Source organism: Odontesthes bonariensis, chromosome 9 (assembly GCF_027942865.1).
Source record: "Odontesthes bonariensis isolate fOdoBon6 chromosome 9, fOdoBon6.hap1, whole genome shotgun sequence".
NCBI classification, from domain to species: domain Eukaryota; kingdom Metazoa; phylum Chordata; class Actinopteri; order Atheriniformes; family Atherinopsidae; genus Odontesthes; species Odontesthes bonariensis.
This window is the reverse complement of record NC_134514.1, coordinates 9740953-9755976: the sequence shown is the minus strand read 5'-3', so window position 1 is coordinate 9755976 and position 15024 is coordinate 9740953. Positions and strand designations below refer to the sequence as shown.

Sequence of the window (15024 nt, the reverse complement as noted above, 5' to 3'; positions counted from 1 at the left end):
AGGTTGACATGGCCATCAGCAGGTTAAAACACCAGGAGGTCATGGGAAGAGTCCAGGAGGGTCGAGCAGGGTTGGGGAGAGGGGAGGCCCTCCTCTTCTGGTCCAAGGCCTCCAAGGAACAGAGAACAGAGAGCCGTGGTGGTGGCAGAAGTGGCAAGGACGGAACAAGATCGGCTACGCGTCAAAGCAGTGTCCCAAAGCTGGCAGGGAGGCTGGATGTCTTGGGAAGGCGTCACAGTCAGGCCCATGTCATGGGCAGATATGTGGAAAACCCCCCAAGCCAGACTCAGCTTCCTAATCAAGTCCACCTATGACACTCTGCCTTGCCCCCGAAACCTCCACCTATGGTTTGGTGCGGAAGAAAGCTGCCCCCTGTGCAACACCATCAACGCAAGCCTCCAGCATATCCTCTCAGGATGCAAGAAGGCGCTGTTGCAAGGCCGCTACTGGTGGCGGCATGACCTGGTGCTGAAAAAGCTGGCAGAGGTGGCAGAGGCATGCAGGCAACAGGCCAACAGCCAACCTCCTGCCCCAGCGAGACGGCCCATCCCCTTTGCTAGAGCTGGGGAGAACCCCAAACCCACCCACCAGAGAGCAACACCAAGACTCCTCTCACCCGGTGGAGAGTGGACCATGAGGGTTGACCTGGGGAGACAGCTCCAGTTTCCCAGGGAGATAGTGGAAACATCACTCCGGCCAGATCTGATCTTGTGGTCAGTCCCAGGCAAGACCATCCTGATGGTGGAACTCACTGTCCCGTGGGAACAAGGGATGGAGGCTGCCAACGAACGCAAGCGTTCCAAGTATGCAGACTTGGCGGCAGAGTGTCAGGAGGCTGGCTGGAAAGCCATTACATGCCCTGTTGAGGTGGGGTGTAGGGGCTTCGTGGGCTCCTCAATAGTTCGCCTGCTTCGAGACATTGGCTGTACAGGAGCAGGGAGCCGGAAAGCCATTAAGGAACTGGCGGAGGAGGCAGAGAAGGGCAGCTTCTGGCTATGGCTAAGGAGGAGAGATAGAGGGTGGGGGCAGAACACCTAGGGCATCAGCAGGGGGTGGCAGGTAGAGATACCAGCCATCGCTCCGCCACCAAGAGATGTACTGGGGTTAAAGGAGCGAAACATCTGTGACTGGTGGTCCCCAGCTGATGACCCGTTCCTGCCCATAGGTGTTTCAAGGGAGCATATTTGCATAGAGGGCAATGGTGGAGGTGCGTCAGGCAGCAATGCCTAGCAGGCATACCAACAGCCTGTATTGTCAAATCACTGCTCTAAATATGAAGGGAATATAAACTCAATAGCAGTGATAAAAGACCGGCAAACTCACCTGAGACACTTTCTGGCTGTCTCTGTCTCTTGAGACCAGCTCTGCTCTTTTCTTTTCTCCCGATAAAACCAATAATGAAACTTTTTCATCAGCGCGTCACTCCTTTCCAAGGCAACTTTAGCTGTCTTTGATATCACTGGGGACTTTCTAACTTCTCAGAGTTTGGGTGCATTGGACGTCTGTGTCTTGGCTATTTCAACCAACCTGGCTGCCTAACACACACACACTTTATATGGCAGTGGCAGGAGAAGAAACACTTTTAAAGTTTTAGTTTTGCTGGTGCAGAAGATCCCTGTTTTTTAATGTATAAAGTTCAGAACACCGTGAAACCATATAGAAACATATCCAGTGGTACATACAGGTTTGTTAGGGTTATTATGTGTCATTCATGGTGTAGGTATCCAATTTGACAAAATGACAGAATGCCACCTAATATGCAGTGAGAAAAAAACATGCTTACAGCCTTAATATTTAGGAAAAGTTGATAAAAACTGTATGTCAGATTAATTATTATTGCCTGCAAAAGATGATGTTTTGGGTATGAAGACACACAAGATAAAAATGATGGCGTTTCTAACAAACAAAACTCAGAAAAGCGAAAGTTGATGGCTTCAGTCGGGTGTCCCGACTTGATGGAGACACACAGACTGCTGCGGTCACTGCAGTCTGACGTACGATTCGGCCGCAGTTTAATGGAGGGGAAAACAGTTGTAAACAGGTTTTACAATGTCTGCGTGACTGAGAGAAACTCAGCCTTTAAAAAGAAGTTATTTACAGCTGGACCTTGCTGCATTCACTTGCACTTGGGCATGTAAGACTGCAGCTGTGGCCTGTGTCCCCCCCCAAGGCCGGGGTCGAGAAAATAATGATCAGAATCTTATGTAAAATCTGCTGAAAATATATTTTATATATTTTGCTAAAATATATTAGTACAAATTACAAGCCTTATAAGCCCGTATTGACATTTTTAAAATATTTTTTTGGTTTATGACTACTTTATTTTGTCTGTACTTATTTTCAGTGTAATTGCCTTTCATTCAAAATAGGAAAGCAAAGTTCCGTTTTCCGCCTGCAGGGGGCGACCTGGGCGCATGGTGGCATTGACTACTCGCCTCTCCTCCCTGTTTTCCAGCAATGCTGCAGACTGAGTCCTCTCCATCTCGGCTCAAACTGGATGTCTCCCTCCTTCTTCCTCCTCTCCTCACTGTCGAGCTCTTCTCCATCGGATTATCCGAATCCAACCGGTAAGTGTTTCCATTTCACTCAGAAGACAGCGGGTCACAAATCTCAGATCAGCGGCAGTAATCATTAGATTTTTTTTCACACTGCTGCGTCTGCTTGAGAGGCTGCGGATCAGCCTGTTGTTAGTGGTGTTTGTAATAACCTTTTTAATCCTCAAGTCATCCGTTCGCTGTTTCCAGGAATGCCAGACCGAGCCTTGCTGTTGCACACTGTCAGTTTAAATGAAGGCATCCTCTCTGCTGGTGGGTTCACCTCAGAGTGGGAGTGTGTTTGGGGTCAAACCTGGATTATATGTGCTTCATCTCATATTTTCCTCTCTGTGTCTGGAAGGCAGCACGTCCTTCCTCATTTTTGGAGCTTGTACTGTTGGAGATCACGAGTGTAGATGTGCAGTATAAATTTAGAAAAGGAACAAGACAGCGTGAGGTGATTGAATTAGTAATAGGGGAATGACATATTTTAGCTGGTGTGTTTTGAGTCATCACAGATATCCAATTGGCCTGAGTTTTATGTAAGATGCGACAGTGAGGTATTGAGGTCCACGGGGTCTCACAGGGCCTCAGCGACCCTGCAGTGGAAGCTTGATGATTTACTCATTCAACATGAAAGGAATTGATATTACATATGTATGCACTTACTGAATAAAAATCAGGGATGGAATTCACATTCTACATTTGCATGTTGGTCGCGCCTCTGAGGAGGGTGTCTCCACTTGTAGGGCAAAAGGCACACACCTTGATCTTTGGCTGCTTACACAAAGAAGTCAGGGCCACTGAAGCATTAAAAATTAGAGGGAGAGTAGCGCCTTCATCTTCAGTCATCTTAAATATTTCATGAGGATTCTATATAAACCATCACGATAGAGTAAAGTCAGGTCTTGATCTGTGCTCCGCTCTGCATTTAGGGCACCTAAAGGAGAGTGGACTCAGTTTCACTGAGGACAACAAGTTACAGGAACATGCACACAGGCACAACGATGCACAGATTTCACCCAAGCCTCCCAGTGAAGGTCTTGCCTGCTTGTCAGGAGGCAGGTGGCAGGGTGGGTCGCTGAGCGATGGGGGATGGGGAACATACTCGGGGAAGCATGTTGCTGGAACAAGCATAAATCTCCTAACTCTCCCTTGTGCTATAATTATTGAGTTCCCGTAGGGGCGCGAGGAGCTCTGCAGCAGCACCAAAAAGAAGAAAGAAACTCACCCACAACCAGTGCACGTAAACAACCAGGGAACATTCATTTAAAACAAGAAGAAAGTGGCACACATGAGATGATCATTGCAGGAACTGACAGCCTCATATTAAAGATGTCCAGATTAAACAGATTTAACAGTAGAACAGTCCAAGGAGACTTTTTTTTACATAAAGAACATGTCTATGAAAATACTCTCTTTTACTTAAGTTGCATTTTAAATGCAGGTAAGAATCTCTCTTTGACAGTGTGATGTTAGTAATCAAGTTCGATATGACTGCAGTCCTGTGTGTGACATGTGGCTGAAAAAACACTGCAGTCGCCTGAGGTACTAGCGCTGCACTTTTTTCAGCAATCTATTCTTATCTGCTCACACGGTGTCGCTCACATCTCAAGAGATTTCTGAAGAGTATGAAGGCAGAAATGGATCAAAAAGTGGAATGTGCTTTTTTTTTATTTCATCCACCGTCAGACAGCAGAGCATAAAACTGCTCTGAATGAGAAAGCCACCGCAAGTGCCCTTAGATTGTGACAGGTGTAATGTTGTGTGATCCATTTCAGACGGCCCAAAGCAAGCTAAGATGACTTTTCAGAGTTTTACAACACTTGGATGTTCAGGCCTGGGTTTGTAACATCCTTGAATGGATTCTTATCGTATATGCCTTACTCTGCATCATCTGCATTAGCAATCTGAGACGCAGACATTGAGCAACAAGATTAATGTATGTGTCGGGAAGAACCTTCTCTGTATGTGAGGAGAGTGAAACCATAACAGGAGCAGCAACACTGAAGGCAGATGCGTGGCAGCACTTTGGATATTAGAAGGTATGTAATAATGTACCTAAACAAAAAGTTTTGTTCTGTTTTTCTCCTGTTTTTCAACTATTTTTGTGAAAACCTCCTTTAAAGCCATATTTGTATTGAAACTGAATTATTTAATCAATATTGAATCAATTCTGAAATCAAATTGAATCGTAATCTTCTTAAGTTGAGTTTCCAGCTTAGAATAAGTCATTGCATTTAAACAGGCCCTTTTCCTACAGTCACTTCTTACATTAAATTAAACATTTTTCATTCAAAAACCTACAAAACATGATGATAAGAGTTCCACATCCATCATCGATAGATAAAGCTCGGTGGTCTGCTGTGAACCACTTTGGAGTTGGAGTTCAGTTTAAGGGATGCAATCAAGTCTGCAGCATAAACAAACCTGTTAACAGATTGCAGTTTGTTCTTTCTTTTAAAATTCAAATTATCTCTTGTCACTGGATGTTCAGTCTTTCAAGGAGAGTGTGTGACTTTTCATGTGAAGTGGATGGAAACAGGCAGATGAAATTGATTTGTGCATCACAATTTAAGAGCTACAAAGAGAATCACACACTAAAAGAACAGAGAGCAGCATCACTATCACCTCATTTCTGAATATTCCCCCCCCAGCCAAGAGGGTGTATATGTATATATAACGACTCACAGAACTCATCAAATGCTCCAGACAAGCTTATTCTTCAGGCCTGACACAGGAGAATAAAGACTGCTCGGAGCTGAGTGATCTGTGTGCAACCACTGGAACTCGAAAACTTATCAAGTTCAAACTGCAGGTGGGATCAGAGATACATTCAACAAGGAGTCGCAATCCAGAGGTGTGAAAGCACACTCTCCTTCTTATGTGGTTAGAGAGAAACTGGGGTTACAGTGCTGTGTGAGACCTGATAGTAAGGTGAGAGAGAGGCAGGTGGGATGGGATCTGATCTGTCGGTTTCTGTTCTGCAGAGTACACGCTGAGACTGCATTCAGTCTGTACTGTCAACAGGCTCATCGTGTACGTCTTTGGACTCTCTTGTTTAATTTATTAACTGTACAAAAGCGTAAAAACAAGAGAAGCCACAGGGTTTGTGGCAGGTTGCATTTCCCCTCTTTGTTCGAGGTATTCGTCAAACTTTCTTTAGAGGGAAACGAGATGCTATTTCCTGCCGTCTAAGTGGATTTGTTAAGACACAAATGGAGAGCAAACACATGGGTCAGCTGAAGCTCTGTTTCGGCCCACAGCTGTTAAAGCTGGATTTTGTCTATCCCTTGTACTTTCCACTGAAGTGACTTCCGATTTCATATGTTTTATCATCTACAATTCTGAGGCGGGTGATGAACAGAGACGACAGGAGATCTTTTGTCATTTGTCGTCTGAGTCCTGGTGCAAAGTGAACTGGAGAACCAACACAGAGCAAAATGCAAAGATGTGATGAGGTGAGAACTGCTTGGTGTGTTTGTAAGAAAGAGCTGCTCTCCTGTGATCAGGAGGTCTTCAGTACTTTACTGCACAAATGTCCAATCAGGAAATACTACTTTTGGCTTAAAGGGATAGTTCGCCTCTTTTGACATGAAGCTTATTAGCAATATTATTTATGAACATTTTTCTTACCCCCTGCTGTGTCCTGTGAGCCGAGTTCCAGCCGAGTTTTGGCGTTGACGAAGGTAGTCCGGCTAGTTGGCTGGGGCTTAAAAAATAAAGCGTTTTGCTTCTCAAAACAATATGCGTTCAAAAGAGTAATACATTTGCATCACACAATCGTTAGCCAGAAAAAGTCAGACCTCACAATCGCTTGGCACTATTTTTGCCTCCCTTCATATCAATGCGTTAAGCCACCTAGCGATAGCCGCACCTGTTACGGTGTTTACTGCTCGGTCTGCACTTCGGTCTGCACGGTTTACACAGCCCGTAGTGATACGAAGGGAGAGAAAATAGTGCCAAGCGATTGTGAGGTCTGACTTTTTCTGGCTAACGATTTTGTGATGCAAATGTATTACTCTTTTGAACGCATATTGTTTTGAGATTTTGAGAAGCAAAACGCTTTATTTTTGTGGCCCCAGCCAACTAGCCGGACCACCTTCGTCAACGCCAAAATGAGGTTGGAACTCGGCTCACAGGACGCAGCAGGGGGTAAGAAAATGTTCATAAATGATATTGCTAATATGGGATCTCATACAACTTCATGTCAAAAGAGGCGAACTATCCCTTTAACTCTCAACAGGTGTACCTTGAAAGGTTTAGATATTGCCTTGAAATACTTTTGTGATACCTCACATTACCTTTAACATCACCTCACAATATGCTGTGGGTCTTGTGTTAGAGTTTACATTATTTGATATTGTTGTTGTTATAGTGAAATGATGTGGCTGCTCAGTTTGGCTGCAGCGCTGAAGAGAGAAAGCTTAAGGAGCTGCTTCACCAGCTCTCACTCATGGTCTCTGAGGCTGTGATATCTGTGATTATGACCGCAGCCTTTGGTTGACACAGCTGTCTCTGAGCTGAGGCTTTAGTCATAGCTCCACTGGTGTCATTTGGATTATGGCTATGAAACATTTGTTTTTAATGGTTGTAACAATATATGTGCAGCCGTTGCGTGTACGCTCCTGTGGGCTGTTGGTAGCACATCTGTCAGAAAGGCACCAGAGTTTTCAGTTTTACTGCAGCTGGACATATTTAACTTGAGCCTCAGAAGCAGATGAAGTTCAGTTATCATATCCAGGCACTGCAGCTGTGCTCACATGCACAATAGGATATTATCAAAGAGAGGCCCTCTTAAATAAAAAATGTGCAACAAATGCATCATCTCTCTTTTCAATAGTGTTTGCAGGGTATTTTCATGACATAGCAGTAAATTACAACTACTGGGCCAACTGTTTAGGATCATTGGGAATGTAGTGTGGTACAACAGAAATATTCCAGAGTACAAATCATATGGCCAAGAATTGCAACAAAGTCAAACAGAATCAGCCTTGCTGCGACTTTTCAGGCGCTCAGTATGTCTCACACGGTGCCTGCGTATTCTCCAAAGTACACTTACACATTCATGTGATTTCAGCTTGAACAGGTTTCTCATTTCAGTTGTGCAAATGACTCTCGGTTTAGGGTTAACTGTGAGTTTTGACTTTGGAGTAATTCCCGTCACATCAAACAAACAAGCTTTTACATTACCGTAAATTCCGGACTATAAGCTGCTACTTTTTTCCCAGGCTTTGAGCACCGCGGCTTATAGTACGGTGCGGCTAATATATGTTTTTTTTTACTTTTTTTTCATGCCGCCAGAAACATTTTGCCTCTTAACATTAGACCAATAAAATTAACGAATAGTGGTCACAGTGGTCCAATGAAATTGTACGATAAATCACACACACTTACACAACTAAATTATTGTAAATCGGTCATTTGTACTCACAAATTAAAGGCAATCAATCTGGCTGAACAAGATGAAGATTTTTTTTTACCAGCAGTGTTACAGGCACTGTTCAAAAAAAAAAAGCATTTCCGCCACGTATTTGTGCGTTACCGATAGATATTTAAGTTAAAACCATCGGTGTTACAGGCACTGTTCGGGGAAAAAAAACATTTGCAGTATGTATTTGTTTATGTTACCTTTAGCATTTAATTAAACATTTAAAAATCCTCACGTGTCACATCTTTCTGTGTAAATATCTCACATTACAATGTGGACACCTGCAGCTTATAATCCAGTGTGGCCTATACAAGCACAAAATGGATTTTCTTTTTTAAAAATTAGAGGATGTGGCTTATATTCAGGTGCGCTCTATAGTCCGGAATTTACGGTACTGCACAAATGCTGATGCACACAAGTCATCGTGGGGTCAGTTGGGAGTTGGGAGGTGAACTGTTACCTCTGTATCTGCATGTGAAGTCATGGTGGAGTCAGCAGGCTTGACAGCCACCTGTTCCCTCTGCAGCGCAGCATGTTGTTCTCCGAACAGACAACAACAAGATGCTTCTTTACACGTCAAACAGGGATGAGCCGTGGTCTGGGATCTGTCATGTTTGATATATTTACAGGAGTACTGAACAGTGAATGCAACAGTAAGCACATTATCTTTGTCACATTGGTTCTCTTCCTGATCATCATCAACGCAGGTAAAGAGTGCGGCGTGCAAAAACATGATAAAATCACTGCAGTGGTTAGATGTGGAATATAAGTAGAGCTTGTTTTCCCTCTCAGAGCTTATGGTCTCCTGTTTGTAGGAGACCACCCTTACTTATTCTCTAGTTCTCTGGACAAATCACGTCAGCCTTTAAGCCTACCTTTATGGTATTCTTCTTGTATGATGGGTCAATTTTCAAATGACAAATGACAGAGCACGAGTGAGGTTTGGCCTAGTTTTTGCTTTTTGTTTGCAGTCAAAAATATGGATGGCATCTGAAACTCGATGTCCCATCTAGTTGTGTCGCACACTTGTCAGAGTATGTGTCACATTGGTCTGCCTAATTATACATGCACCCCGGAGCCTGTTTTGGTGTTTGAGCCTCTGAGGTTTTATATCCTGATGCCATTTCTTTTTTTACACCATTTTTTATGGGAGTGGTAAAAAGTAGGGCACAAGAGAAAAGATAATGACACTGCATTATACTCTGTTATGTTCATGAATGCTTTTTTTTCGCTCTCTGCTGTTTTCATTTGTTGTTTTTGTTTTTTTTCTTACAGGGTAAAAACGCCAGATCTCATGAGGACCCATCCAAACTAGTTATGATATTTCTAATTCCTAGTATACGACAAATATGTGAAAACAGGTTCGTGTTATGCCCCAAAGACTCTCAAATGGATGAAAAGACTTTTTCATAGCTGATGCCATGGATGAGTGATTTTTAAAGGCCTCTCAAGGGTGCCATAAACTAAGATCTGTTCCAATAATGTGTGAGCGAGAGGAGACGTTTGGTGACAGGGAGTTAAGGAATAACAACCCAAGGGGTGGCATACTGGCTGCTGGTGACGCAAATGCCAATGATATTCAGACAGAGGATGGTGGGACAACTGGAGACACTGGCTCTCTGTCGGGACTTAGGACTGAAACGGCAGAGCAAGACAAAGTCATCATCTGGGGCACAGACTCTCAGTGTGACGACCCCGAGCTGGCTGAGTTTGAGATGCTGGAGTGTCAGGAGCTGGAGGCTTATTTGGTGGCGGAGGGGGAGGACTTTGTTGGGCTTGCAGAGCTTCAAGAGCAGCACTCGTGTTTAAAAGCCACAGCGGAGCTGGCAGCAGACGATACGAGCCGGGAAGAGAGAAGGTCAATTCTGCGTGCTGCTGGTGAGCAGGAATCAACTGCCTCTCATGTGTCTGAGGGCAGGGACGTCTCCAGGACTGAGCTGAGCTCTGAGGCTGATGTCTTTGTGACCTGCTTGTCCAACATTTCAAGTATTGCCACTGCTACACCGATGACAGACTCCTGGAACGTCGCTTCTGGATCTCACTCGGCCGTCTTAGAGGACCTGACTGTGGCTTCTCAAACAGGCGGCGCCATCTCTGAGAGAGACAGGGCCTCTCAAAGAGATGATAATGCCTCCCTCTTTGCAAAAAAAAGCACAATACACGAAAACCATGTGGACGTGAATTTGAATTCAACACTTGACTCAGAGAGTGTTGTTTCACAGACACAAGAAAGGAATGAAGTCGTATGCAAGAATGTCAGCGATGAACACAAACAGAACAATAACCAGAGGAATGAAGCAGGAAATACCATTTCAGAGGGAGACTGTGATTACACCGAGCACGAGGCTTTGTCCTCTGACACAAAGTTACTTGAAGAAAGCAACACTAAAATGGATAAAAGCACGCAAGCTGATGAAGCTCATGATTCGATCAGGCCAGCCAAAACAGGTACAAAGGGAACTCAGTCATCCTCTGAATACAAAGCCATAAAGAAACACGGATCATTTGATAACACAATGACAAAACAAAATTATTTTGACAAGAGTTTCAAAAAGCAGCCTTCGTTTGAGAATACTATAAAGAAGCAGCTCTCTTTTGATAACACCGCCCCCTCCGGCTCTTCAAGTCTGGAGAGGAGGAAGCCATGGGGAAGCCCTGGACGACCAGCAACTCCTACATCCCCTAAAACTACCTCCAGTTCCCCCAAGAGACGACCGCCTGGCTCCCCAGCCAAAGTCCAGGGCGCCAGGGCGCTGACCTTGGAGCGCAGTGACTCACCTCACAGAGGTACAAGTCAAAGTGTCAAGCCTCCAGGTAGGACAAGTTTGAGCAGCGGCATTCCCAAACCTGTCACGCCTCAACAGAAAGAGATCGAACCCAGGAGGTCCTCTCCCCTCCAGAAGCCCAAAAATGTTCGACCAAAAATCATCACGTACGTTCGGAAGAACACGCAAGCAAAGCAACAAGATGCCGATGCCCCACATGAAGCCTCCACACACCCGCCAAGATTATCCTCTTACTGTGGCCCACCTGCACAAAAAGATTCAAAGGTTGTTCCTGAGTCTAAATCCACACCCGTACTCTGTTCCTCCAATCTGCTGTTTGACAAATATCGACAGGAGATGCAGAAAGCAGGTTACTGTCCTCCGGGCTCTGCCGTAACCGCGGTGAAACCACCGAGCAGCAGTGTCTCCCAAAGGCCAGGTGGGAGGTCAGAGAGCTTTCATGAAGAGATGTCCAAGAAATATCTCCAAGAGGTGAGAAGTCATATGTGGTCATGGCAGAACACTAGCCGGACAAAATGCAAACACTTTAACAACTTATTGTGCGTTCCTATGTTTTAAACCCTGCAAAAACATTGATATGGTTCAATTGAATATCGATGATTTGATCATTTTCCTTATCAGCATGTCTCCCAAGAAGGAGGAGGTGTCTATCGCTCACCCAGAACCTTGAGGCCTCAGCTGGGGTTGGGGGCGGTCACGAGGCAGCCTGCAGCCAAGACGAGGGCTCTGCAGACGGCTCAGAAGTCAACTCCGACCTCGTACCAGCCTGCTCAGGCGGCCAGGGTGTCCACGGCAGGCCACGAAGATCTGAAAGGTGATGTGTCAGTACTATAAAGTTCTTTTTTGAAGGAAAAAAACAAAAAGCAGTGTGTTAGAGGATCATTTTAAGCGAGTTTCCTCATCCCTTTCTAATACTTCGAACATCCCGTCCTCACTTAGTGGGAAAGTAATTTATTCAGCGAGCTTCTTAGGCTCGCAGCTAAGTTTGGCTTGAGGCACCTAAAGTCTTTGAAGTGCAAAACATTTTAAAGCATTGAATCTAACATATCCTACCCAACATGCACTGCACATTTCTACCAGCTTTCATAAGAAGTCATATGCTTCCACGTATAGTGAACTCAATCCCAGAATGAAGCCAGTTTAATGTTTTTTATCTGTATGTGAAAGTGACATCTCTCTTTTTTACTCATCAAACAAGATATCAGTCAAGTATCAATAATGTGATTATATTATAAGAGTGAACATTTTCTTATTCCAAAGCAAAGGAATTAGTATCTGCCACAGTGTAAGCATGTCTTAATGAACGAAGGTCTTAAAAATGTCGTTTAATTTAGTCGGGTACTTCAGTTTAACAAAGAGAAGGTTTTTTCTTTGAAGGTCTTGGAGAGCAGAAGAGGTCAGGTCCAGAAACCGCCCCCAAAAGCCTCCTGTTCAAATCAGCGCAGTCCGGTCTCCGTCCTCCCGGCTTCTCCGCCCTTCCCGCTGCTCGACTGTCTGCCTTTGGCTTCGTCCGCAGCTCCAGCGCCTCATCTGTGTCCAGCAACCAGTCAAACGAAAGTAGCCACAGCGATCCCAGCAGAGGGTCCCCGCGTGAGTCCCACTCTCTTCAGCTTTAATTTAGCCTAAATGTCAGACGTCAGGCAGTGCTCGGTGTGACTGAAATGATTTTCAGTCTTCACATTAATTGCATCAGCATCACCAGTTGTTGTGCATGCTCCTTCTCTCTTCTCTTACTTTCATTTGTCATAAGTGTTCAGTGAAAACTGCAGCACCACAGAAATGCTAAGCTCCCTCTCCCCCCTCTGCTGCCTCATCTCAACCTGCATACTGCAGAATTTTACCTGGATCAGATCCCAGGCCTCACCCAAACGCCAGCTCTTTGTCCTTCCCAAAGCCTTCACTTGGATAACACAAAAAGTTACACAGCAATAGAAGAAATGTTTCAGAAAATAACTTGTTTTTCATTTATCCATTGCTAATAAATATTAGCAGCATAATGTATATTGTTCTCGAGCAAAGTGTGACTTCATGTTCATTTGATCATAATAGTGAATAGAGGTCAACATCCTTTTTACCATCCCTGTGGGGCCCTGAGCCAGCAGAGAGCAACGTGTCTGTGGTGGAAAGTACCTGGTACCAAAGGTAGTGAGGACAAGACGAGGTCAGCAGTGACATACGATGACAGGTCGTAACCTGCAAACAGGATTTAATTTGTTGACCTGCTGGGTTCAGCCTCTGCCTCCAGCTGTTGGTGCAGATTGCAGGTTTTCAGCTTGGAAAAAACAGCTGCTGTCTCTAGCAGGCTACTCTGCAAATGTTAGCAGCATGCTATCTTTTCACCTTATAATCTAAAAGGTGATGCTGAGTCAGGGTGTGCTGTGGCATTATTGTCTCTGAGGTGGCTTTGCACTCTGACACTTCTGACCGCTCTCCCTCTTGCCTGTTATGTCTCCAAAATTTACAACAAATAATTCAGAGAATAATTATATTTTTCCTCTTCAAGTTCCTGCTTACTTCTTTGTACCTGTAATCCATCTGGTTTTACCCATATAGTTCAAGACGACTGAACTGTAGTAATAGAAAGCATGAGTTTATGTATATTCTATATAGAGCTGATTTCAAAGTTGTTGGCCAAATTTGTTGCATGTTTGGCAGCAAAAAATATAATTCTATCAGAGCTGCAGTGACTAAATGGGTGTTTACCAGATAGTAAAATGCTTGGAAACAGCTCAGACAGCATATACATGATTGGCAGCACACATGGGAGTATTTCCCTGCAGGCTGTTGGCTCAGATCGCACTGCCCTATTTGTAACAGCCATATGCATATCACATGCAGCAACATTTAGCAGGGATGCGTTCCAACAATGCGTCTCGACTGTGAGCGAGCACATCCTCACAGAGAGGAGGACGCCTTGATGAACATCAGGCAGATGGTGACATGCAATTTATCGCTCCAGTTATTGAATAAAAGGCCTGTTACACTATTTTATACTGTGTGCTACTCTGATGGCAAGAAAGTACAGTTGAGGATCATTCATTTGCTCTTATGCTGAACCCCTAAAAGCTTTTTTAAAACAAGTAATCTGAAGCTTTTTGCCTCAGACCAGACACTGTGTGTATAAACAGGGTCAGTTTGTACATTAAAAAAACACCTTTGCCTGTTCATTAACTTGTGAAAATGAATGTGTGTACTAAATGCACATTCCTACCACGTGTGTTCATGATTTTTGAAGGTAAGTCAGACCTGACTTATGTTTTATGTTTATGCATTCGGCAGACGCTTTTATCCAAAGCGACTTATACTCATATCCCAGGTACATGGTATATGAGTATGGTATATGAGAATATGGTATTTGCGCATTATGTCCAACTTTCCATTCACAAACTGTTGAAAATGTATAATTATGATGAAAAATGTCAGTTTGACTTTTTGTTCATTTGTATTTGGTGAGATGCTTTAGGTAGCTGCAGCTGTGTCAAAGGACAGCTGTTCCAGTGTTGTTGGGGGACGTGCTGTCCGCGTTTGAAGTTTGACCTTTTCCGTCTTACCTCTGCCAGCGTTTGTTGCGTTTAACGTACAGTAGTTTAAAGCCTTAATTATTTATTTTCATTCAGAAGCTGTTTCTGATAAGCATGCCAGGTTTTCAATGTTCATGTTTTCATTGACATGTCCAGTTACTGGCTGCACTGTGTTTTTATGTGCAAATGGGTCACCAAGGAAGTGACAATGTTCAGAAAAGGTTAAAAAAAAAATGGATAGAAATCAGCAGGTGCTCCTGGATACAGTTTCACAGTGAATAAGATTTATAAAAATGTAAGATCCCATCCTCATTTATAAAAGTGAAGAAAAGGACACCTTAAAATGTCTTCATTTGGATATACATGACATACCAGTTCTTGCAGAAAGCAGAACCATCCATCCAGACATTTTCTACACCAGCTTACACCAATTCAAGGTCATGGGGAGGCTGGAGCCTACACCAGCTGCCATTGAGCGAGATGCGGGGTACATCCTGGACCGGTCGCCAGCCATCCATTTTCTATACCGGCTTAATCCAATTCAGGGTCGCGGGGGGGCTCGCTAAGTCTATGATATACGATGCCTCTGGTAATCATAAGGGTGATACGGTCAGTAAGGTTGTGTGCACAGTTAAGCTTAGCTACAGTTAGTTAATTAAATAATTGTACATGTTTCTACAGTAAATCTGGCTTCATTTGGAAATGTGAATTCAGAAAAAGAGGAATTACTGATGGAACGAAGATTAAATACT

At 44.1% G+C, this 15024-nt stretch overlaps 1 protein-coding gene across 2 annotated transcripts in view; it reads left to right on the top strand.

Moving 5' to 3' along the window:
• The first annotated feature begins 2458 nt into the window (after nucleotides 1-2458).
• Nucleotides 2459-15024, top strand: part of mtus2b (microtubule associated tumor suppressor candidate 2b) — a 29127-nt gene continuing 16561 nt past the window's right edge. For both annotated transcript variants that reach the window (XM_075473039.1, XM_075473038.1), the window contains exons 1-4: nucleotides 2459-2567; nucleotides 9241-11222; nucleotides 11373-11565; nucleotides 12129-12341. In XM_075473039.1, the coding sequence (XP_075329154.1) occupies nucleotides 9447-11222; nucleotides 11373-11565; nucleotides 12129-12341 (2182 nt within the window). In that variant the 5' untranslated portion in view covers nucleotides 2459-2567; nucleotides 9241-9446. The remainder of the gene's footprint in view (nucleotides 2568-9240; nucleotides 11223-11372; nucleotides 11566-12128; nucleotides 12342-15024) is intronic.